General features: G+C 38.3%; 1 protein-coding gene across 1 annotated transcript; it reads left to right on the forward strand.

The window, feature by feature from the left end:
* Positions 1-9,003: 9,003 nt before the first annotated feature.
* LOC129370603 (hepatitis A virus cellular receptor 1 homolog) lies at positions 9,004-24,766 on the forward strand. Its single transcript, XM_055046689.1, has 8 exons — positions 9,004-9,045; positions 21,938-21,987; positions 22,663-22,861; positions 23,261-23,400; positions 23,497-23,568; positions 23,720-23,793; positions 24,033-24,141; positions 24,237-24,766. The coding sequence occupies exons 1-8, from the start codon at positions 9,029-9,031 to the stop codon at positions 24,314-24,316; spliced, it is 741 nt and encodes a 246-aa protein (XP_054902664.1). The 5' UTR covers positions 9,004-9,028; the 3' UTR covers positions 24,317-24,766.
* The last annotated feature ends 47 nt before the right edge of the window (positions 24,767-24,813 follow it).

Here is a 24,813-nt window from a genome sequence, read left to right on the forward strand (position 1 = left end):
TTGCAACTTAATAATCCGAGAGGTTTTCCAGACTAAAAAAAACCCCACTAACGTATTGTAAGAAAACAGATGTTTGGGGTGTTTTTTGTGCTGGCAGTAAAGCTCGGGGTTAGAATAGTTCAGGTTTTCTACTATAACCCTGGTAGACACCCAGATTACAGAACAAAAACTTTCACAACAAAAAGTGACTTCTGCATAGCAGGTACTGTTAAAACTTATGAGGGTTTCTTCTGTTAATTTATAATGTTTAAGTGATTAAAAGCTCTTACAGTGTTTTCAACCACATGCTATGATATGGTTCAAAATGCGACCATATCAGGATACCAACTGGATAGTGAGATACCAGTCGTTATGTAATTTAATGTTTATCTGAATTGATTTTTTTTCTACAAATGCCTACAATTAAAAAACTAATGTCAGTTCAAAATTGGTTCATTTGTGGAAACCAGTCCAGTCCAGTTCAGGTTGTTGGACCTGAACAACAGCAGAAAATGTGAGTTCCTTTCCTGTCTGCTGAATGAATGGATGAATTGACCCTCACACCCCCATTATAGAGGACAGTGATAATTTGGTCAACATTTAGGTAATTTCTAAAAGACCAGTTTGATTCAACATAATTGGTTCCATGTCATTGGATGAATTTGACCTTTCACCCATCCACTGGAAGAGTTAAAGCCATTCATTGAGTGATTCTAGTTGCTGCTGTAAAGTTGGCTTTACCAGCAAGCTTTAAAATTCATGCACATTTTATTGCATTTTTATTGCTCCAGGCAAGGTTGTGTTAATTAAATGCAGTCACGTAATAGTAAACAGTTGTTTTAATTATCAGCATTCATGACAGTTCTCTCCTTTTCTAATTAATGTCTCCCACTTGTAGCCAAACAGGTAATCTTCCGAAAAACATATTCAGACTTGAGGCAATTTATTATTCAGCCGTGAAAGTTTTAAAAACAATAACCCAAAAACGTCACAAAAGTATGTCACAAAAACACCTAAGAAACTAGATTTAATATGCAAGATGTGAACTTAAATATTCAGGTTTACATTCATTTGTCACAGACATGACATGTTAATTTGAGACATTTATGGATTAACTTGAACCATACTAAGTGGGTGAACAAGTTGAAAGATATTATAGATATAGTTTCTATTGATCATATAACAATGCAATTTGACATTTAGAAAATAAATCAACTTAATGGAAACACGGCAAAAATGTTGTTCCATAAAACGTTTTGGTGCAAGGACATTTGAGGTTTTTGGGGGAATTTTGCAAAACTGCAATACTTTTTTCGCATCACTGCTAAATAACCAGATGTTACTACTGGTGGAAACGCAGAAAAGGAAGACAGGAAGTAGTTGGAGGATGATGCCTCTGTTACTGTTTTTAAATGACATTGTGTGAAAAAACTTATTTACATGCAGATTTAATTGCATTTTGTATTAACCAGCAAAATTATGGGTTTCTTTTTAGCAAAATATTGACAAAGTTTTCCACACATTTATAATGGAAATGATGCAAAGGGTCAAAGTTAGAAAAACAATCTCCAGTGTTTGGCCAAATATGTAAAATGCCAGGTAAGCAAGTTGAACCTCAACCAGCCCACATGTTTGGGATTTATGGAGGGAACAGAAACACCAAGGCAGCTCCTTCTCATATCAGCACATTCACTCAACCCGTTATTAGCATGTACGCTAATGCTAATAACAATATCAGGTAAACAGTGGAGCTAATTTTTTTCTTTAGCGCGTCAGAGTTTTTGCTAACCTCCAAAACGCTTAGCACTCTTGGCTTCCGCTGAATTAATTTTTCCAGATAAATTCTTCTTATTTGCGGATGCTTCCTTTTATAAAAATCTTTTTTGCTCTGTTTTCAGTAAAATTTTCAGATCCAGTGAGTTTTTTAAAGCATTTCTGAAACAGTAAATCGGATCATCGTGTCTCTTTGTACCAGAAACGATTAAGCACAAAAGTTCCACCTTAGGACCTTACAAAAAGTATATAAATAAAAGCAATGTTTTGTGTTACATTTTTTTTATCTCAGTAAAATTTATGCAACTACATGATCTAACCTCTGTAAAGTCTTGGCCATAGCTCACATACATCATCAAATGTTCCAAACAAACATGTTGCTCCTGTAACTTAATGTTGGTCCAGATGGGAAGAAACTGAAATCTTTGTATTAACCCTTATTTTCTTTATATTTGTCTTTAAGAAGTTGCAGACATAACTATGATTGCATTGATCTGAGTTTGCTGCAGGTCCTCTCATTCAGCTTCAGGTTTTTGAGAGGAAACATTGACGCACGGTGGAGGTCACTTCAGCCCCCTGGGGGCCCGTCCACCAACACCACACCACTCATTTCATTCCTGGAGGCTCCATTAACAAAGCTAATAAATTTCATGGAAGCGCTGACGCTGACGGCGAATGTCCTCAAACACAGAAATGATTTAATGAGCAGATTAAATGCGTCCGGGCTGCTTCCCTCTGGAACAACCAGAACCACTGGGTACCGACCCGCCCAGGACGCAGAGCGGCTTCTGTTTGTCAGGTTTCACTCAGAAACACGACACCGGGTCCGGATCCAGGCCGGACCTGAGAGTGATGCAAGGCGTAGGCTGCATCACTCCCAGTCAAGGTTGCCCAGTTCCAGCTGGTAAAAGTAGCCTAGCGGCTATTTCCAGTTAGCAATGCGCAGAATCCCGCCAACAGCATGGCAGCAGTAACCGCCCTGACAGCGGCAGCCAATCACAGCGCAGATCCACAGGCGGGAGGCTCAGGTTCGGTTGGTGTCATCACTGGGGATACCTTCAGTTTGACATCTGATGAACATCACAAAGGCTTCTACAATGGCGCATTGGGGCCACAGCACAGTGATGGAAAAGGAGCACATTTCTGCCAAAAAGCTCAGAAATTCTGGGAATATTTTCTAAAGAAAAAATAGAATTTTTTTTAAAGTTTTTGAGTCACATTGCAAGAAAAAAAACTTAAATTTTTAGAATAATCTGACAAATTGCCTAGAAATCGAAAATTTCTGAGTTAAAAAAAAATCAAAAAATTATTAGAAAAAAACCCAGATATTTTCAATTAATCTCAGAAATTAGAGAAAAAAATGTGGAAATTTCTGAGCAAGTTGAAAATTTGAAGGAGAAGAAAGAAAAACTAAGCTCTGAAATTTTGATATCATTCTCAATTTTTTTAATTTCCTGAGTTTCAAAAGCCCAAAGGTTAAAGCTAATAAGTTTCACAAATGTTCTACTTTTGCAGATTCTAGATCTTGTTTGTTATCGAAAAATTCTGTTCTTTTGGCGCAAATGTACTCCTCCTTTATTTTTCTCTCTGTGATGGCCCTAATGAGCTGCCGTAGGTTTCCATAGTCTTTATCAGCCTGACATTAAAACGCTGTGTGACCTCCACATGGAGGCCGTTCATCAGTCAGGAGGCACGGAGAGCTTTCCAACGGTCTGAGCGGAGGAGGAGGAGTGTGAGTCAGACCGAGGTGAGGCAACGTCAGCACAGCTTTAAATTCCACACAGACTCCTTAAATCTGCAGCTGACAGGCTGATGGGGAGGATGAGGAGGGAAACGGTCAGAGGAACCAGACTCTAAAAAAGACCTGTTTCAGTCACCTATCGATTCTCTGGTGGGGTTTTATCTCTTGAAGCCGCTGTAAGGGAGAGCGTATGATTTGACAGACAAAGTGAGCTGAATGTGCAGGTCAGCGCTGCTGCAGGTTGAATATAAACATAAACAGTCAACAGAGACAGAGCGGTGTTCGTTCTACAGAGTTTAAACATCCAGTGTGATCCAAGGCTGAATCCACCTCCATTATAACATCTTTACAAACGAATTTTAAACCCATGAGGATTAAATCTGCACCTTTCTGTCTTTTAACTGTTTACACTGAGTGATGCTGCCTTTCTGGGAAAGCCGAAACCAGCCAGTGTTGGTTCCAGTGCTCCAGCTGGGATTCACTACTGGTTGGGCTGCAAGCCGAGAACTTTATATTTATATGTACTTGATACATTCAGCCACTGAACGAACATATTTACTGTGTTTGAAAACAAGGGACAAAACATGCAAAGTCCAAACCAACAGTTGTCTCCTGGTTTGTTGGTTGGCTCATGGGATGATTGGTTTTGTTGGATGATTGGTCTGTAGGTTGGTTCATTCACTGGTTGTCTGGTTTTGGCGTAGTCCTGGACTCAGACTGAAACTTAAACAAACATAAAGTCCATAACCAAATCATCCAACTGTCATGTTCCAGATACTGTCAGAAATAACGGCTTCTTGTTGAAACAGGACCCAAAAAACTGGAAAATGTTTTTAAGTTCAGTTGGTTTATTATTAAAATAGTATTTTGTTTTTTTAATTGTTCTTCAAACCCAATCAGACAGGTTTGGTTTGATATTCCTAATAGGTTTGATATATCACTTTAGAAACGCTGCTGATGGAGTTCTGGCCCACATTAAGACATCAGGAGCCTAAATCAGAAGCCGGTTTCATCTCAACATTATCCAGCATGTTTATGCCTGTTGGCTACAGTGAACTGACAAGAGAACATGTCAATGCATCGAATGTTTTATGCTTACAGTACGGCAATCATTTTTCAGGATAAAGTTTCCTTTAAAGAATGAAAAAGTCATGGGTGAATAGCCTAGCCATGCTAGCGTGAGCTTCTTCAATGCTAATCGCTAGCCTATCCAGAGCTAATGCTAGTTAGTACTCTCCTTTGCAGCACTTGTACCAGTCCATCATTGATCAGATCAATAGCTAGTTTAGAAATAGATAAAGGCTCCTGGAGCGAGGACGTACCCGCCATGTACTGATCTCTGATGCTTCTGTCATCAGAAACATCTTTACTCTGTTTCCAGAACAAGAGGATTATATGAAAACACCAGATATTCTAGAAAATGTTCGACACTGAACTTTATTGGTACTGCAGTGGCTTAGCACTTTTTACACTTTTTATTTGGTAAAAATTCATTTTACTGCTTCTTTCTTTAAACCTCATGACTAAGCAGTTGTTTATTTTATTTCCTCAGCTTTCTATGGTCTGTAAAATTGTTTTATTTGGCATGTGAGGAACGAGGCTCCATAAATAAACCAGATCTTTTCAGGTTTATCTTTTACATTTCTGACGGCTGGACATGTCACTGCCTTATGTTGTTGTTTATCTCCACCGCCGCTGACGGATGGAGAAGCTGGTGGCGCTCAGGAGCTCTGATGAACACACACATCATCCAGAGATGTTGCAGTGTGTGTGTGTGTGTGTTTGGCACTATGATTAGTTCAATAATATCTGCAGGGCTCGTCTGAGAACGAGCCAACGCTCCGTCAGCACATGGTGCTTTTAAAAGGTTGTGATGCTGCTCATTATTCAACTGCAGGGAAACTTTAGTGCTGCGGCCGGCGCGCTCAGCAGCAAAAACACTCTGTTACCCCACGGACCTGCTCCTCCTCCTCCTCCTCCTCCGCTGCTTTCAGGCCCTCAAACATGTCAATTATCCTTTTAATCCAAAACACAAATACAAGCAATTATTAGAGTTTTAGGGGGACTAAGCACTGAGCAGCACTGGCTTCTTCCCATGACCCCCGAGGTCGCCGTGTTAAAAACCGTCTCACGCAGATGGAAAGACAAAAACTGCCGTTTTCAGTTTCCCTTGAGGGCCCCTGAGGTAGCCGGGCCCCTGCTGACCCTCATTATGTTCATGTCTGAACCCAGAGTTCAGTTGGACCTGCCGGTTCAACATCAACTAGCATCTAAAGTTTCAAAGAAAAGGCTTTGGAAAAATCTGACTTTTAAATAAAATCCTGCCGTATAAAACTGCAATGTCATAATATTAGCAGGAGAAAGTCCTAATTTTATGGCTTCCATGCAGAGTTAATGGTACGCTACATTAATCATATAGTACTTTGTAAATTTAGTTTTTGAAGAAACCGAAAATTAAAATGCGGGACAATTTTGGCCAGGTGACAAGAAGTTTGTACATCCTGATCTTAGTGAACTGAACTGAGCCCTGCAGCACAGTTTCACTGCTCAGTGTGTGTGCGTGTTCTTGTGAGAGTGTGTGTGCTGGATTGTGAAGGTGGCCCTCTCCTGCCTTGGCTCTGATCCGGGTCTCAGAGTCCCACAGGAACTACCGGTCAGTTCCTATTCCTGCTGCTGGCCAGGAAGTGATGCTGACTCAAAGTGCTGGATCTGGGATGAATTTCTGCTTCTCTATCACACCAGAACAGCTGAATATGAAAAAACATTCATGTTATTTTCATAGAAAATATCAATCTTTCCAAATCTGTAAAATAGTTTATCTTAAAGCTCAAGAGAACAAAATTCCTCAAGATTCCACACTGTTAGTATTTTAAACAATGAGTTTAAACTGGATTTAATGGAGTTTTTCCTCTTGACCCGGTTCTATTGGGCCCGAAACTTCATAATCTGTTCCATCTCCAGCTGCTGTGGTTCTCTTTCTCTCTGCTCTGACAGAGGCACTATGATTACACTTGATGCCACTTTATACAAACAGCATGTCTTTACTGAAGCGTGAGAGACTGTTCTGTAAAACAAACAGTACTTCAGTTGCTCATTAGAACTGTTCTGAACTGGTGCTGCTGATCTGCACTTGAACTTACATAATGTACTTGGCTAATGTTCTCAAAAGGATTTGATTCAGATGAAGAGGTTGCTCAAACCCTTTGAGTAACCCGCTCCCCTCCTGGCCTGTGGGGGCGCTGCACCAAGAACCACTGAAGGAAATGACACAAAAACCTCTGAAGGCACTGAGAGCAACTTCCTTCTTCACCATTTTGGAAACTACAGTGGAGGCGTCAGATTTTAGCAGTTGGAGGATTTCTCTTTAGTCTTTGGCTAAAAATCACGAGCCATTTCTACAGTTAGCGCTAGGCTAGCACGCTAGCTTCGATTTTATTTTCCCAGAATGCCCTGTGCTGTCGTCCACTTCCTGCTTTCTCCGGTCTGCTTGGCGTTCACATATGCACACAAACCGAACCAGAGTTCACTTCAAACGAACCCAGAGCGAGGTTTGGAGGACCAGAGGTCACACCAAACAAACCAGACTGAACTTTAGGTAGACGGACTGGAGTTTGACTAATGCAGATTAAATAATGACTGCAGTTGGATTTTGTTCATTTTAAGACTAAGCGTTGCAGCATGGTGTACTTTCTTTTTTCAGAGACTGTGTGAGAACATGGTGTTTGTCCTGTAGGGGTTATTGATCCATTCGTCAACAAAAAGGCGAAGTCTGCAACCATCAGTGCTGTCATGAAGAACAGATTGGTTTGTTTTCCTCCAGCAGGAAATGAGAGATGAACTTCAGACGCTCTGGGAAGCAGAAAGAAGAAAGGAACATGTCAGCTGAGAAAGTTCAGTCAGAAAACGATGAGAGGACTCATCAAGTAGCAGACTGTCAACACACAGGATGTCAGATTCCCACACCCTTCAGTGCTGGTGAAGTTAGCACTGACAAAGCGTGACTTTCTGTCGCATTAGCCTTTTTAAAGCAAGAGATGACACTCCAAACAACTCATTCTGATCCGGTTCTATTCAAAACTATTGACCTGTCTGATAAAACTATCCATGTCTAAACTCCAGCCATCTGGCTTCATCTCAGCGAGCTTCTTCAAATATAAATTGAAAATGCTGCTGCGCTCCTGATGCAATCTAGTCGAGTTTCCTGCCGATAAACAAAGAAAGTTTTAACTCTAGGATGTTACTTCTCATCAGGCGTAGAAATACACACTGCAGATCCAAACCATCACTGTTCATTAGGCATCAACATTTGACAGACGTTAAAAGGTCTCATCCAAGTGACTTTTACGTCATTGATGTCAGAATGTGTCATAATTCTGTAGCAGAAAAAGTCAGAAACTTCCAGAAAACTGCAGAACAGCCAAAACACTGAATCTCCTCAAATCTAGACTAAAAGCCCTAAAACTGAAGGTAATTTAGAGCTGCTTTTGATTCATCAATATATTCTATGAATATTTGCTTAATAATTTTGATGATGACATTTAATAAAATGCAATGTTTATTGCTTGTTTATTAGTGACTGTGATGTTTTTATGATGGAAAGCATTTTGTACAGCCTTGTTGCTGAAAAGTTCTGCACTATTAAATTTGAACTTGTTTGGATCTGGTGACTATTCTGTCAGTTCTGAAGAACCTTTTAGAGCGTCAGTGCTGTGTGTTCAGTTCAGAGTCTTGTTATAACATAATCAAGTAACTATATTTCTTTCAGTCGGTATAAATTGCTGTTTTGCAGCTCAGTGGGTGGAATGGAGAATGCTGCAATCTCAAACATGACTGAATCAAAGCAACTCTCCAGGTTTGTTTTTGATGAGGGAAAACATTATAACATGATCCAAAGCTAAAAAAGTTAATTTTACATAATACTTTCTATTTAAAGCCCATCCATAAACAGCGGCGGTCATTATTACTGCTGTAAACAGAGCACTGCTGGGTGTCATCTAAATTTCTTTTTCTGCGCATGCGTGCCGTTTTGAGGATCACATAGAAGGTTGTGGTTGGGTTTAATTAGTAGAACCATGGAGGTAAAAAAGTTGGATTTCAGCTAAAAATTATAATTCTGGATCTGGTCTCCAGCAGTGGTTCTTTGTTGGGATTGATCTGTTCATCGGGACGCCAGTGCTGAGAGCGGCCTGCAGCTCTCTGACCCTGAATTATTCCTCTCCGGTCTAAAAACAGCAGCACGCCCCTTTAAATTTCAGCTCCACATTCCTGGGATTGCAGCTTTCAGCGCCAGCCGCTCAGGCGTGTGACAGCTTGGAAACAAGAGGCGTCACGCTCTGCGTTGTTCTGACCCTGGTGCTGATGGACCAGCTCCGCATGATTCTAAACAGGAAAATGAAGGACTTCAGAGTTTGGGAGAAGTTTTAGTTGATTGTCCTCCTCCGCTCCGGCTGGACCGGCGGCGTCCAGCAGCTGGTGGGAGTTTCACCATGATGGATGGAGGAGGACGCCATGCTGCTCAGCTGCAGGATTGATGTCATGACAACTGAATTCAGGTCAGATCCAGACCTTAACCTGATACCTGGAGGTTCTTCCTGCTGAAGGGAGCTGGGGCCTCAGGATGAGCAGAAGAAGAGAGTTTTCCCTCTGCTGGTGGAGCAGATTGAGGTGTTGCGTAACTGGATGATTCAGAGCAGCAGATTTAGTGATGAAGATGAGGATGGTGAGGTTCAGCAGCAGGTGGAGAAGGAGGGGGGGGAGATGGCTGCTCTGGAGTTTAAAACCATCTATCTGAATCCTTCAGCTCAGTTTCTGCCTTAAAACATGTCCAATATTTTATAACAGACCATTGAAATAGAGAGGAAGAATATTATTTAAAGTCTGGCTGCATACATGTTCAGCTTTATCAACAGCTTTCAGATTGCTATTGTAAAACCTCCTGAAACCGAGAATTATTTTCCTTCCAAGTCACTGTTATGTAATATTTTGTGCTGGTTTGTCACAATCTCAACAAAGACAATGAAAGCTACACAATTTTTTAAAAAGCAACTCCAGCAAACCAGTTATCTACTCATTTGTAACATCTACATCTTACAGCTGATTTTATATGTTGTCCGTCTGTTGGTTAGTTACTTCATGTGTAAATGTTGTATTTTAAGTAATTTTTTAAAAACTTTATTAGAATATAAGCACTGGGTTTTGTCCTGCGAATTGTATAGTGAGGTTGTTTTGATTTTTCTGATTACTTGCCTTAAGACAAAGGATGAAATTTAGCTTTTGTGCCAACTCCGATACATTTACAGTGCCATGAATTGTGGTAATGTGGATTAAACCTTAAGGTGGTAGTATGATTTTTCCAGGCACATAGTGTAATTTACTCTATGTGCCTGAAGTGACACATAGTGTCATTGCACAAAGTGTAGTGACAATGCTACATATGTCAAACATGACTTAAAAAAATTAGATTTTGTAATTTAACTCCTTGAAATTGGCTCTCCGTCTCTTTAAGAACCTTCTGGTCTTTGTGAAAGTCTGTCTTCAGGAGCCCATCTCAACAAAACTCCTCCATGATGTTGTTTTCAACCATTCTGGAGCTCAGCACATGTGCAGCTCCACCAGGCATTTGCTAATTGCTGCTGTCGCTAGTCTGAAGGAGCTGCTTTGCTTGGGGATTTGGGGGCAGAGCTTTGTGAGAGCAAGTGTTTAGGCACCAGAATAGCTGCCAAGGAGATTAAAGGATTTCTAAAACATAACCACGAGAATCAAACCAACACTCCAGGTAAGTTTTAGATGAGGTAATATTAAAACAGAAAAGGAAAAATTAACATTATACATAAAACATCTTTAATCCTAGAAATGTGAATCTCCTGCTGAAGAATCGAATGTGGGCCCCATAAAACCAATGGACGTCAGAAAAAGTCCTAAATAGGCAATAAAAACAAGCACACACACTCTCATACACACACGTGTCCTACCTGAACATGCATGTGCTCACACAGACACGTACACTCACATGTGGCTTTCAGCCTTGAGGATTATTTCTATCCTTCCTGAAGCATTTGAGGACTTTATCGCAGCATCTATTTACTCTATTTCTATCTGGGGAACATGTTAGAGCACTCAAAGCTCCTGCTGGCTCTCTCCAGATCGTTTTTATTCCAGATCACTTTTATTCACTTTGCCAATTTCATTTGAATGGTTTTGGATTAAAGGTAATTATTGTGTATTTAGTTCCATTTGGGCAGATTAAAATAATAAAATTATAGGGGTTCATTACCATTTTCCAATGAACATGGAAAATGATCAAGGTATTTTTTTTTACCTTTAATAAAAACAAGTAAATAAATAAAATAAATAAGAAATCTCCTGTTTATATCTTCTCAAGTCCTCTTTATCTGATATAATAACATTGGTTTGATCTGAAATATTTATCTGTGCTTTTATGGGTGTAAAAACTTTCACACTATTGCATTGTACTCTGTGTAATCTACAGCTCCTTTTTAAAAAATTATGAGAGGAATTTGTTCCTTCTCAGACAAATTGTGTAAAGTTGCATGTCAGTTGGCTTGATAATAAAATACATTTTAAAATATTTTTACTTTTGATTGTCTGAAATAAATAAATACATTTGATGGATTAGGTTTAAAAAAAAATAATTTCTATTCTGGAGAAAAAGTGGAAAAATTATTCCAATTCATGTTGCATCCATAGTTTGTCTACAGCCTGAGGCTTTCCTGAATAAATCAGAAAAATAAACTTTGTTTTGTAGTGTGTTGTGCTTCATGTTTCTGTCTTGAAAAACTGAAAATAAAAGCAACAAGATGAAAAAAACATTATGAGGAATTTGAACTCAAACACAATTTGATTGATGAAAAGCTTTTGTAATATTTCAGGTTCTGTTTAATTTTATGATTTTCTTTGTGAAAACAAACAGTTACAGTAAAACTGTTGTATTATATTTATGTGACATTGCTTTTTTCTTGTTAGTTTGAACACAAATATTGATTTAGATTCAGACTCAGTACATTTAATCCGCCCATCTTAAAACTAAATATCAGTTTTCAAAATGTTTTGCTGCAGTCCATATTCAACTAGATGAAAATATAACCAAACATTAAACCGACTTCCTCGTTGTGTGAAACTCCCTGGGAGACGCGGCAGCAGGCTTTTAGCTTTCACAGTGGAAAACTGCCAAGAGCAGCTTTTATGCTCCAAGTACAACTGTTGGTGCTTCTGAAATCTGACACATTTCCAAATATGTAAGAGTCTGTAGAGTGGATTATTGGGTGACTAATGATTTTAATTGTTCTTTTTTTAACATTGTAGATGTGATTTCATTGTGAGTATAATATTTAGTTGCTTATTGATTTTACAGTTACTAATTATTAATGTAACTTTTATTTTAGCTTGCTGAAGTCCATTGCTTTAAGCTGTTTATTTCTACCATTTTAAAACGTGTTCAGAGGAAACCTAAAAGTTGCTATAAATGTATATTTACCTGGAACGTTAGCTGGAGAGACCCGAACCCACAAGGGACAAGATTGTTAGAAAATGGATGGATGGAGAGAAACATGAGGGGCTACATCTAATAATGTTCCTGATTTCATTTCTGATCTTTTGGTTTTCATTGATATAAATATTTTTCACATATGAATTTTTCTCATGTTATAAATCATTTTCAACATTTCTTTAAAAACTTTTCTACAGCTACATTATGTTGTGAGAACTTAAACATATATATTAATGAAAACTAATAACATGAGTTTAATTGTGTATACTTTAAATCCAATTTCTGCATATTTGTTCTCACTTTTGGAGATTTATTATATAAATTAACTTTCTTCTAGAGTGCATTAATAATTCCCTTAATAATCGTGGGATTCTCCACATGTTTGTGCTAGTTTATGTATTTACATATGTGAAGGGATTTTTATGTCCGGCATTAAAACAGCCTTTTAACTTCATGAGCCTAAGCTATATTTTAATTAAATCAGAATATGTTTGACTTGATTCAATTTATTATCTTAAAAAGAGATTGAAAAGCTACATGGAGACAGAAGATCAGTTATATCAAACAAAACATTTCAACTTCACTGTCATTTATGCTCAGATTTTATGTTAATGTCATAATCTGAGGTAATAAAATCTGTTATGTTTCTAAGATCAAATGTAACACATTAACTTTCAGATCTCCACAATTTAAATATTTTTCTGCTAATTTTAAAATGCAGCAATTAGATTATTCAGAAATATATTGAGATGTTCTTGAAGGTTGATTTATGCAAATAACACATAATATCCGATTTCCCTTCACTTTCTGTTTCCCCTATTAGTTGCAGATCAAATATTTGCATATGTTGTTTTAGATTAATCTTATTAGGACAGTGCACATTAATCAACACTAGCACAATTCATGACAGTGTAAATATGCAGGAACTGAAGCAAACAGAAGTATAAAAAGGCTTCGGTAGTCAGATGAAAATCTGCAGAATTTTCAAATTTTTTATCCGATTAAGATAATTTACAGAATATTTGACAGAGTAATTGATTACTAAAATAATTCAAAGTTCCAACATTTGTACTTATGCAAAACTCAACTTTCTTGTAGCGATCTAATCAATCAATCAAGATTTTACTGATGAATAAGAATATATTAAAGCCTCAATGTTGTCGTCCATCACGGATTCTGACTCTTTCCTTCCCGTTTCTTTGATGATAAAAGTCAAGTTGGTAAACAGGAAGTGCATCATGCTCATTTAACTTTAACTGATACAATCACCTTTAGAACAGACACTTTTCAGCAGTTTTTCAGAGAACCTGGTCTGAACTGATACAAACAGAAGTTTCTTGAAGAGCCTCAGTGGGAGTTTAAAACAGCAGAGCAGAAAATAAATCTCCCACAACAGAGGAGGCTGGTCCACCTACAGCAGCTCAGCTTAACTCCTGCAGATGTACAGCTCGACAGATTTATTCTTTCCATATCGATTATTTTTAACCTGACCCCTGTGAGTGAGTGTGTGAGTTTATTCTTGTTTATCTGTCTCCAGGGGACACAAGGCAGGAATGAACTTTGTGAGGACATCATTTCAAATCCTCTAATAAAAACAGAACTTTTACTTTTTGTTATCTGGTGACTAACCTAACATTTGAATTCTTGTGAATGTTCTTTGATTTTTTTTCCATTTGTTTTTGACTCTTACTTTTTTCCAATATTATATTCATCCTCTTTGCAATTTATAATTTTTCTTTGAATGTTTTTGTTTCATTTAAGTTTTAAAGTGTCATTAATCTGAGACATATTTCTTCCGAAACATGTTTAACCTTGTAGCAACCAGAACACCCCCGACCTGAACTTTAAACTTCATTTTTCTCCAGATCCTCTCCAAATGCCTGTGATAATATACTTATTCAAAGCTGGTGGTATCTCAGAATCAAACTATGATTCATAACATTTGCAACTGTTAGGTTTATAAATACTTTGGACTGAATGCTTGTGGTTGGTTGTAGAGTGGTTCTACAAGCTTACAGATACCTTGTAAATGCCATGTCTGGATTAAACATTAAACATTAAACCTCGGTTGTTTGTTTCACCTTTAATAAGAGTCCTAACCTGAACAACTCAATGAACAGTTGTTCAGGTTAAAATATATTAGTGCACTTATAGGGCGCCATTTTTAACTGTAGACACACTGTTAAAAATTTTATTATTCAGCATGCCAGACAAAAAAATGGAGTTTCATTTACCATGATATTTTAACCATATCATTTATGTCACAATTTCATATTAAATGTTTCATTAGCAAGCTAAATAATTAGCTCAAAATTAAATGTTTTAATACGTAGCTATTTATTTATTTATTTTGCAAAGCTTTTTTTTAGAGCCATTTTATTTACAAAAGAAATGATTAGCTCCAAACTAAAACTTTAAATCTGAGCTCATATTTAATTTCTGTTTTATTCTTATGTTCTTCTTTCTTATCTATCAGAATTTGCAGTGTGTGGAAGATGCAATGAACCCAGGTTGTTGACTTAATGGTGAAATACATAAAAATCCAAAGTCCAGACAGCACAGAATGAGCAGATGGTTAAGAGCTCAAATACTGGTAGCAACTGGTACCAACAAACAACTGACGGCAGAACAGACGTAAGACCAGCTTGACAAGACAACTAGGCAAGGACCCAACAAAGAACACAGGTGGGCTTAAATACACAGGTGTAATCTGGGAAACGAGACACAGCTGGGAACAATCAAGGGGTAAACAGGAAAACATGAAGACTCAATAGATACAGAAACTTAAATGAATACACAGAAAAATCAAATCCTCATTTTATCTGTGATTTTAAGAATTCTGTCTATCAACTGTGATGATGATATTATTATTATCATCATCACAGTTCTGATTACAGACACTCTCAGTCAGTGTCGGTTGGAGACATCCTCAAAAGAAGCGAATCCAAGTGGAAAACCATTTGGACCAACCCATCAATATAATCTGCATCAGAGGAAGACCTGATGCTGTTTATGCAACCAGCCTCCCTCTGTTTGCATAAACGGCAAACTGGCTGCTGCTGTCGCACACTGGCATTTGCAATTAATCTTGGATTATGCAACTGATTGGTTTATGAAAATTAAAATCATTCTTTTTTCTTCAACATTTCCACAGTTGTACATTAAACTCAGAAAAATAAAAGTGAGGTTCAATATTTTGTAAACAGCGTGTAAAACGTCAGCAGCGATCAGTTTAATGCAGCAGCCTCCAGCTGTAAAGCACTTTACTTTATGAGTGCTGGCTGGCGTAGTTTCCATCTCGGCTCTTTGGGGCCGAGCGCAGATCAGAGAGAATCAGAGTGAACATCTGAAGCAGCTGCTGTCTTTAATCCACAGCTCCACTGAAAGGATCCAGGTATTTGATGTCCTCTCTGCTCTGTAAACAGCCGGCCGCCCTGAGTGGTCGCATTAAGGAAGGAGGTGAAAACATGAAAACTGAGCAGCCCCAACATCACACAGAGAAGCTAACAATGGAGGAGCATTTTCACATCAAGTCAACCCTGAGCCATCACTTCAAGGTGCCTTCATCATTTCCATGAGGAATATAAAAATATGAGATGAGGGACCAGCAGCTCATATTTATGAGTAATATGGACAGTTACTCATATTTTAACATTTTTCTGCACTTCATTGAGTTTGAATGTCACAGATTGCATTTTCTTTCACTTTATTTTTAAATGTATTCATTAATAAATATTAACAGTTCATATAACAATTTTTAAAAATCCTGAAAGAAAAGGAGCAGAAAGAAGTACAAACTCACTGTACTTATATTTACCCTCTAATTAAGTTTCTTATTTAGCTACGTAAAGAGAATATTACGGATTAATCTCAGAAGATTATAGGACTATATTTTAAATACATAACAAAATATCAGTTCATTCAATGCTAAATCACTTCATCATGATTTTCACATTTCTGGTATATGCAGAAAGAGATTTCGATTGTTTTTATCTGTCAACGTTGGTCAGTTGTTTGACTGAAATGCATCTAAAGTTTGAAATGAATCAGTTTTTTTATTTCAGTTCTTTTAGTTGTATTTGCTTTATCTTTTTATGAAGTAGTGAATAATTTTGAAATGGAAGGAAAATGAAGAAGTTTTTTTAATTATTTTTCAGAATTTTAGTTAATCATTCTGCAGAAAGAGGAAAACATTTCAGAAATTCCAATAGATTCAGTCCAATCAATTAACCATTTAATCGGATAATAAATTATAATGAGTTAAATCATTTCCTTTCTGATATTATATTTTTTGAAGAGTAATTTTGTTTGCAGAATCCCTTTCGTTTTGATTGTGTTATTTAAATTTTCGTTCCAGCTTTATTCTTATTTGTTGTGGTTGTCGTATTTTATTTCAGATTCCTCAAATATCTTTCAGTTCAAGTGTGAAGTGACTTTTACAAGTTTACTGTTTATTATTAAAGAGTGTGAACTTGCATTATTATACTATCATATGCATATTACTTGAAAATGGTCTCAACAATATCATAGTTTATTGGAATAATCATTGGGATAATTTATCATCCACTAAAACTTGCTATTGTGGTATAAAGTAGTTCTTGTAGTTTGTCAGAAAATGGATAAAAACTACCTGGATTTGATTGATAAAATAATAGTTAAGCACACAGCTGTTCCCTTAAAGCGTCCATTTGTGCATTTCACTAGAGGGCCACATGAGAAGCTGCGGTGAGCCAGTTTAACTCGTGATCCAAACTCTGCTTTTATTGATTTTGGACTTGACTGTGTGCATCTTCTGCATCTGTTGCCATAGGAACGTGAGGTGTGACGCGTCGCTCCATGCCTCATCCACTCTAGCATGCATTAGCCTCCAGCTAGCCACTGATTGCTTTATGCTAATGTGAGCAGGCAGCGGCGGCCATCATTAAGGCTGAGAGGCTCCACGAGCTGCTGCTGCTAAAAGGCCTGCAGCTGCCCTGCATGAGGCTAATTAAGCCGCTAATGTGAGAATGAGTCTCTGATGACACTTGAGACATCACTCCCATCATCTCTGATCTCACCCTCAACCAGAGACTTAGCAGCTTTGATTCAACACAGACTCGGCTTAATTGGTTTAATCTCAGTAATTGGTCCCGTTTAAATTGGACGAGTGTTTCCCATCTGCATACAGAGATGTGTTTGTTGGAGGTTTTTAGCGCCACACAGAAAGACTTTTTTGAGGAATACGTATTTATGCAGGAGTGTGCAAACGTCAGTCACAACAAGAGCTTTTTAAATCCCTCTCCAGTATGACCTGAGGGATGATTCTTCATCACTTTGGGATACAAAACATTACGTCAGAGATGCGTCAGTTGGAAAGTTACAACAAATTAATGATTTCTGATGTGTATTATTATTCAGGCCTCGGAATCAGAACTTTATAGAACCTCTTTCCTCTGTAGGTCCACTGGGTCAGAACCCTGAATCTGCTTCGGTCTAATCAAAGCAGATTCACAAAAGCAATGCCATTATTTTTGTAAACTTGTTGCTCTTTTTACATTTTTACACTGACTTCTGCATCTTTAAATGGTATTTATTGGAGTAAAAAAGGGAAGAATTTTTATTTATTTATTTTTTATTTTTAAAAAGTAAAAGAATATTTTCTCCTCCATGTGGGACGTTTTGTTGCTTGATCCAAAGTTTTCAGCCTGAGTTTCCCTGCAGCTCCTTCTGGAAACTCAAAGCTGTTTTTCTGTCTTTAAGATGCTGGAAAAAATAAACATTTAAACCCAAGCTGCTTCCTGAGGTCGCCACAGCAACCACCAATAACCTGACATCAGCCGGCTGCAGGTTGGCCTCGTTTCCGTGGCCAGGTTAACGAGTCTCTGACCTTCATCCTCCTCGTCTTCATCCCAGCAGGCGCTGTGTTCCTGTTGTTGATGCAGCAGCAGCGACACGATGTTCTGCCGCTCAAATTGAAGCTGATTGCAGTTTAGTATTCAGTCAGTCGGGAGACGCGGCTTCATGAAAACACAAACTGAGCATTTCAGGTTCTGCATAACTCAGCTATAAATATTTACATTCAGATTCGCTGCCGGTTCTGCTGTTTTTACTAAACGGCTCTGTTAAAACAAAAAATTATTGTTTCACGATCAAAATATATAAATACACACCCATTAATGTTTCCCATCAGCTGAACTAAGAACTCAGTCGAAATATTAGAATTTTGATTTATTTCATAAAGGGGACAATGCATATTAATTAACAAAAATAAATCATGTAAATATTTAAAAAATTACATTTAACACACATAACTTGCATGACTTATATAATTTATTTCAATGTATAGCTCAAAGTATGATAATTCACAGTAAATATTTACAATAAAAATAAAAACAAGTCACATCCATGTGGAAAAAAAAGACATAAAAACATTCATTTAAAAATGATCAGAGTGAGAACAAGCCTGATTATCTAGTAATCAATGATTTCCTGAGCGAGTTCATAGTTCTACAACTGGAAAACCATCACAAAGGAAAAAAATGCAGCTTTTAATGGAATAATTGAATTTCACTTTAGTTAAAAATGTTGCAGTGTTTTATCTTCACTGTCTGTGGAATGAAAACTCTTCTTCTGCGGCTGCAACTCGCTGAAGAAAACCTGAGCTAAATTAACTTCACTCTGCAGAGTTAAAACTGACACATGAACAGAATTTATGAATTGATTTCTTTTTTCTGAATATTCAGCTTGCTGGTTTCTGCTCCTTCCTGCACACCTGGTCCTCATCATCATCATCACAGGTGGACACAGTTAATCAGAGACTCCGTAGGTTATAAATGCTTCCCGAGATCCACTGGATCCTTTCAGACACTTTAACTTTATCACAACAAACATGAACAGAGCAGCAGCTCCTTGTGAAGGTTTGGTTTTAGTTCAGGAACTGGTTAAAAAGTCAGTATTAATCAAACCATTTATCAAGCAACATTTTCGATTCAAAACTTACTTTAGTGCTAATTCATTGAGTGAACAGCCACATGAGCTCAACAACAGATACTTAAGAGTTTGTAATTCGTTCAGGTTCTTCAGATTTGGAGCAAAATGTTTCAGGAAGTCCTGATCATTCATGGAGCCTCCAAATCCAACTGTCAAATCACACTTTTAGTGTTTTTTTAGTGTTTACTGCAGGAGTTTGGACTCTGAACAAAACTTACATAATTGTCAAATGTTAACTTTGTTTTTTGGGGCATTTTATATAATAATTTCTGGCTGATCCTTCAAATCTCCATAGGATCCTCAAACAAATGTACTTATTTTGGCCTTTAAGATTGTTCATTAGCACCTAATTCCTGATGGGAAGCTTATTTATTCCTAGCTAAAACAGAAGAAATATGACTCTTCCTGTCTAATAAAACTCTTAAAATCTTTTCTCCGTCCTCCATGTTTGTCATGATCTGCTGACATAAACTCCCATCCGCTCCGTTTTGTCGGCTGTTTGATGGTTTTGAATCTTCTGTGTAAATACCAAGATGAACTAATAGCTGCTGTGTTTGTTTCTGTGTCGTGATGAGCTTTGAGTCCACAAACAGACGTCTGCCTCCATGCTGCTGTCCAGACCGAGGTTATAAATAAAGGTTGAACTGCATCTGGGCCAGGCAGATGATGGGAGCTCCACCGCGAAGTGAACTCACTTTAATATGCTACAAAAATACATGAAGTGTTTTTCTCCCAGCTGCAGGAATGCCATTAAACAGGAATGTGGCACAAAATTATGTTGGACAGACCAGGAGCTGAAAATAACTGACCTTTGACCTCCCAAATGTTTTCACTGATATGACGTAGTAGAGGACGCAATACTTTCTGAACTTTAGCTTTTATTTAATTACAACATACTGGGGGGAAAAATGATACAAAGCAAAGATTTTGCCCATATAGAATAACTTCATCCAGCGGTGCTGCACTGCCTTACCAGAGGAACCAAACTGAGAAACATTTGAGGCCAAGAATGCTCCACCTTTAATTCTGGGATGACTTTAGGTCATGTGGGAAGATTTTCCTAGAGAATAAGAATTGCTTATGGGAATTATTGACCACTTATGATGTTGGAGGAGGAGGTCTGATCACTAATTGAACCCAAAGGTTTTCTATCAGGTTGAAGTCAGGCTCTCATCCATATGTTTGAGTTTTCTTTATGCACATTATGATGTCACCAGGTGACTCTGAACCTGTCCAAATCAATGGAAGGGTCCCAATACTTTCTCTAGCTGAGCATAAACTAAACACAAGTTATGAAAGAGGAACGACCTCGAGTCAGCACACAGTTTGTTATTCCAGCTGGAAACTGGAGATCAGGATGAACTCTGGGTTTGAACCTTCAGAGTCGCAAAAAGACAGTTACAAGGACGATCTTCTATCAGCTGAAGAACATTTCTCATACATTAAGTTCTGCTGCTGTGTCAACCTTTCAGACATATTAGGTCATCTGAAGAACGAAACATGGAGAAACAGCATTCAGCTTTTATGCACCACAAATCTGGAACTTCCAGAAAATTAATAAAGTGCAGAAGCCCTGAGTTCCTTTAAATCTAGAGCAGCTTTTCATTCATAATAACTGGAACATTGATCAGTATATTTCAGTATTGATGATAAATGCATTTGATAAATTGTAAGGTTTATCATTGCCTAATTGGATAAATATTCATTAAAATAACTAAAGGGAATTTTTCTGATGACCAGAGACACAGAGCAGTGGCTCTGGTAGAGACAGTTCAAAAACACAAAAACAAATTAAGTTCTTGTTTATTTGGACTTTCATTGTGAAAGTCTATCAACTGCAGGCCTGTTTTCTGATTGGCTGCAGTCTGAAATCTGCTCGTTATGCAGGAAACCAGTTTCCTCCTGAAGGAAACTGGTTTCTATCACATTCATTCATCTGTCACTAGTGATGTTTTACATTCGCACACCAATCAGACACTAACATTTTATTAAATACATTTCACCAATAATCAGGTGTAACAAAGTGATAAACAGAGGCAAATAAACATTCTTTACCTATTAGAATAACCAAATCATGCAAACAAGCAGATAAAACAAGTAATTATTGATGATAATAACAACGAAAACACCAAATAAGAATGAAGATAGATTGATCAGTTGCTTTGGAAATGGTGAAGATTGGTTAGAAAACAATGGAGCGATTTGGATATTTTAAACAGAGACGGATTAAATAAGTAAGTAAAACATTAAAGTTTGGACCAGATGATGATGATGCTCCAGATATTGAGGATATAAAACAAACCAACACAAAGTAAAAGCTGGAAGGGAGTGGATGGCGGCCTGAGCTGGATCAGGATCGACGTTGAGCCACCAAACCAACAGCATTTCAGTTCGATGTGAAACGATTTAATCCTCCTGGTAAACCAGAAGCCGAGCAGAGCCTGCACTTCTCACCATGATGTCATGATGTTTCCACTTCAGACTGAGTGTACCTCACATCATCCTGACTATAAACTCGTTAAATATTTAACGAGTTTATTTCTATCCTATAAAGTCTCTAAATGAACTCAACCAAACAGATGACTTAATTGATTTAGACCAGTAAAAATATGATGCATTAATATTAGACCTGTCTGGTCATTTGACCCACAGATGGAAAGGTTTGGTTTAATATTGGGTTCTGACAGTAAAATTTACTCCATGTTTCTTTTATCAGGGAGAGTAGCCCACAGCGCCACCTGTTGGCCTCCCCTCACCCCAGTATAAACCAGTTGATGGTTTATACCATCAAACATCTGTTTCAACAGAGTGAAACTGATGTTTCACTCTGTTGGACAGTTTGAGTTAAACTTCCAGGGCGTTTGGTAACAACAGTCTGACTCTATAAATAACCAGCTGGATGGAAAAAGGAAGTGAGGAAGTTTAGTCATCTGTTCCGTCTCTTTGTCTGTCTCTCTATTTGTCTGCAGGACACACAGCGACATGCCGCTGCTGCTCACCTCCGTCTGGCTCCTTTCAGGTGAGAGACCTTCGGGGATAGAGGTCATTGAATGGCGTTTTGATTACATCATGATTTAATTTCATAAAACTTGTCTAAATGCAGAAGGTTAGGCCTGAAAATATGATTCTTTTCCTTTAATCTATGAGCAGAAATGTTGTACGACGGCTTGTTGGGGCCAAACAGATAGAAAAAACAGGAGAACATTTACACCAACAAATTCATCTGCGAAATTTTCTAGAAAAAAACAAGAAAATTTGAGTTTTAAAAGTCAACATTTTGCCCCCCAAAAAGCCCAGAAATTATTAAATTAACCTCTGACATTTTTTAGAGAAAAACAGAAATGTTGAGATAAAAATGTTCAAAATTTTATGTAAAAAGTTTTCAGAAAAAACTTAAATTTGGGTTTATTTTGTAATGAGAAAAAAATAGATGTTCATTTTTCAGCTATTGTTCCACCATGTTTCCCTTAAAAATTTCTGTTTCAAACTATTTAATTTAAAAAACTAAATATTTTAGTTTGAAAACTAAACAAAGGTTTAGACCTGAGGTAAAACTAACTTTGAGGCGTTTTCTAACCACACAGATCGGCTCATTCAGTTCTGGATTGGATAGTGACTTCAGGAACCCAAATATACAAGTCTTTAGAAAAACAGAAAATGGAAAAACTACTGAAGCATCCCTCTGTTTCTGTAGCGCTAGGTGTGTCAGCTGTTGCCACGGACACCGTGGTGGGTGTGGCCGGGCAGGTGGTGAAGCTCCCATGTCGGTTAGAGGAGGCAAGGCAGAGCGGAGTGGAGGTGTGCTGGGGCAGGGGGAAGCCATCACTGTTTACCTGCCACAACACCTTGATCAACGGCGCCGGGGGTCAGGTGACCTACCAACAGTCAGACAGGTAGGCCACTGATAGTCACACAGGTAGGCCACTGATAGTCACACAGGTAGGCCACTGATAGTCACACAGGTAGGCCACTGATAGTCACACAGGTAGGCCACTGATAGTCACACAGGTAGGCCACTGATAGTCACACAGGTAGGCCACTGATAGTCACACAGGTAGGCCACTGATAGTCACACAGGTAGGCCACTGATAGTCACACAGGTAGGCCACTGATAGTCACACAGGTAGGCCACTGATAGTCACACAGGTAGGCCCCGACGATCTCACAGTTGCATTCAGAAGCAGGAAAATTCTGATTGTGCCTGAACATTTCAAACTTTTTGAGGAGAGAAAAATGTTTATTTGATTGTTCTCTCCTCATCATGCTAGTGAGCGTCCTTCTGTCCTCTGCAGGTTCTCGATGTCCTCCTCCACCTCCGCTCTGATCATCTCTGGGTCTCGACTCTCAGATGCTGGTTTCTATCACTGCAGAGTTCAGCTGCCCGGACCCTTCAACGACCAAACATTCACCATCCACCTCATCATCGCCCGCCGTACGCTCGCTCCTCCTCCACCTCTGATTCTGAGGATGTAGCCTGTCGCATCTCCAGCTGCTGGCCTGAATCGTTTTATCTTCTGCCGTCTTGCAGCTCGACCTGTGATCTCCAAACATCTGGGCCGTGAAGATGAGGAGAAGCTCAACACACCAAACACCGTAACGAGTGGGTAGAATCTGATCTGAGAGCAGGCGGCTGCTTACAGGGGCAGAATCGACTATTTTTAGTTTTAAAATTTTTTATGTTTTTCCCTCATCAAAACCACACATCGACATTTTCATCCATGATTTCTAAACAATTCTGGATTTACTGCCAGGTTTCAACACGCATCAAAGAGGAAGTGATGTCACAGGGGGTGCAGGAACAGAGCCAATGGTAGCTCAGGTCCAGGTGGGCTTGCACCATCAATTCAACATCAACAGCAAGAATCGCCTTCTGCACCAAGAACAAACTTAAATCATTGTTTATCAGTTAATTAATTTTTACTAAGTTAAACAGCTTTTCTTGTCTAAAGTGTGTTTTTCTCTTTTTTGGTTTTGTTTCTTTTTTTTTTTTTTTTTTTTACAAAAAATGTTCATAAATCATATTTTTTTTAAATGTTTTTACTGATCTACTGCTTGTTTCTTCAGTCTCCTGTCCAGGAGGAGCCAGTGAACTCTCTGCAGACCTTTATTGGAAGCACTCTGAGACTGGCCTTCATCATCTTCATCCCTGCTGTGCTGTTGGCTGCTGGTTACAGTCCGTGCAAAATGACAAACTGAATCAAAATATTTAACAACATTTTATAAAAATCGTTTAAAGTTGAACTCTTAAAACTCATCTGTTGGCTGCAGGAGTTTGGAGATCTAACCGGGAAGCAGAGAGTAAAGGGAAGTCGGACCAATCAGAGGAGGAGGAGAGCAGCTCCGTGTGAAGATGAGCAATCATCAGATCACTGTGATCCCTGAACTTTAAGCAGCTTCTCCAATGTTCCTCTTTCAGGATTTAAAGTAGCTGTTTCTGCTGCTGACAGTCCTGTAGGGCCGAGTTGATCTGAGCCTGTCTATCTCTACTATTCAGTCTGTCATGTATTCAATAGTCACTGTGGCTTGGCTAGGACAGCGTACTGGTTAAGGACATGTAGTTTCTGTCCCCAGTAGTCAGCTGTTCTGCTAGGAAACAAAAGTTTTATCCTGTCACGTCAAACTTTTTTTCTTTTTTTGCTTAAAAAAATGATGGCGAATAGTACATGTACATAATATTCTTTTATCCTTATTTTATTTTCTCAAAAGCTTATACATTTAAATACTCTGCATACTGTGAGTGTTGGAGACCAAGGTCTGTAAAGTTGTTCAGAGTCTAAATAAACGTGGGAAATCACGAACTGTGTTTTCTATCATCCACTGTTGTTGCCGCCGATCAGTAATCAAG

Source organism: Poeciliopsis prolifica, unplaced genomic scaffold (assembly GCF_027474105.1).
Source record: "Poeciliopsis prolifica strain line A6 unplaced genomic scaffold, Auburn_PproV2 SCAFFOLD024, whole genome shotgun sequence".
NCBI classification, from domain to species: domain Eukaryota; kingdom Metazoa; phylum Chordata; class Actinopteri; order Cyprinodontiformes; family Poeciliidae; genus Poeciliopsis; species Poeciliopsis prolifica.

What these genes read in the sequence shown, in the direction of transcription:
- LOC129370603 (XM_055046689.1), top strand. An exon ending in ACCTACCAACAGTCAGACAG is followed by an intron (nt 22,862 to 23,260) that starts GTAGGCCACTGA and finishes TGTCCTCTGCAG; the next exon opens with GTTCTCGATGTCCTCCTCCA. An exon ending in CCACCTCATCATCGCCCGCC is followed by an intron (nt 23,401 to 23,496) that starts GTACGCTCGCTC and finishes GCCGTCTTGCAG; the next exon opens with CTCGACCTGTGATCTCCAAA.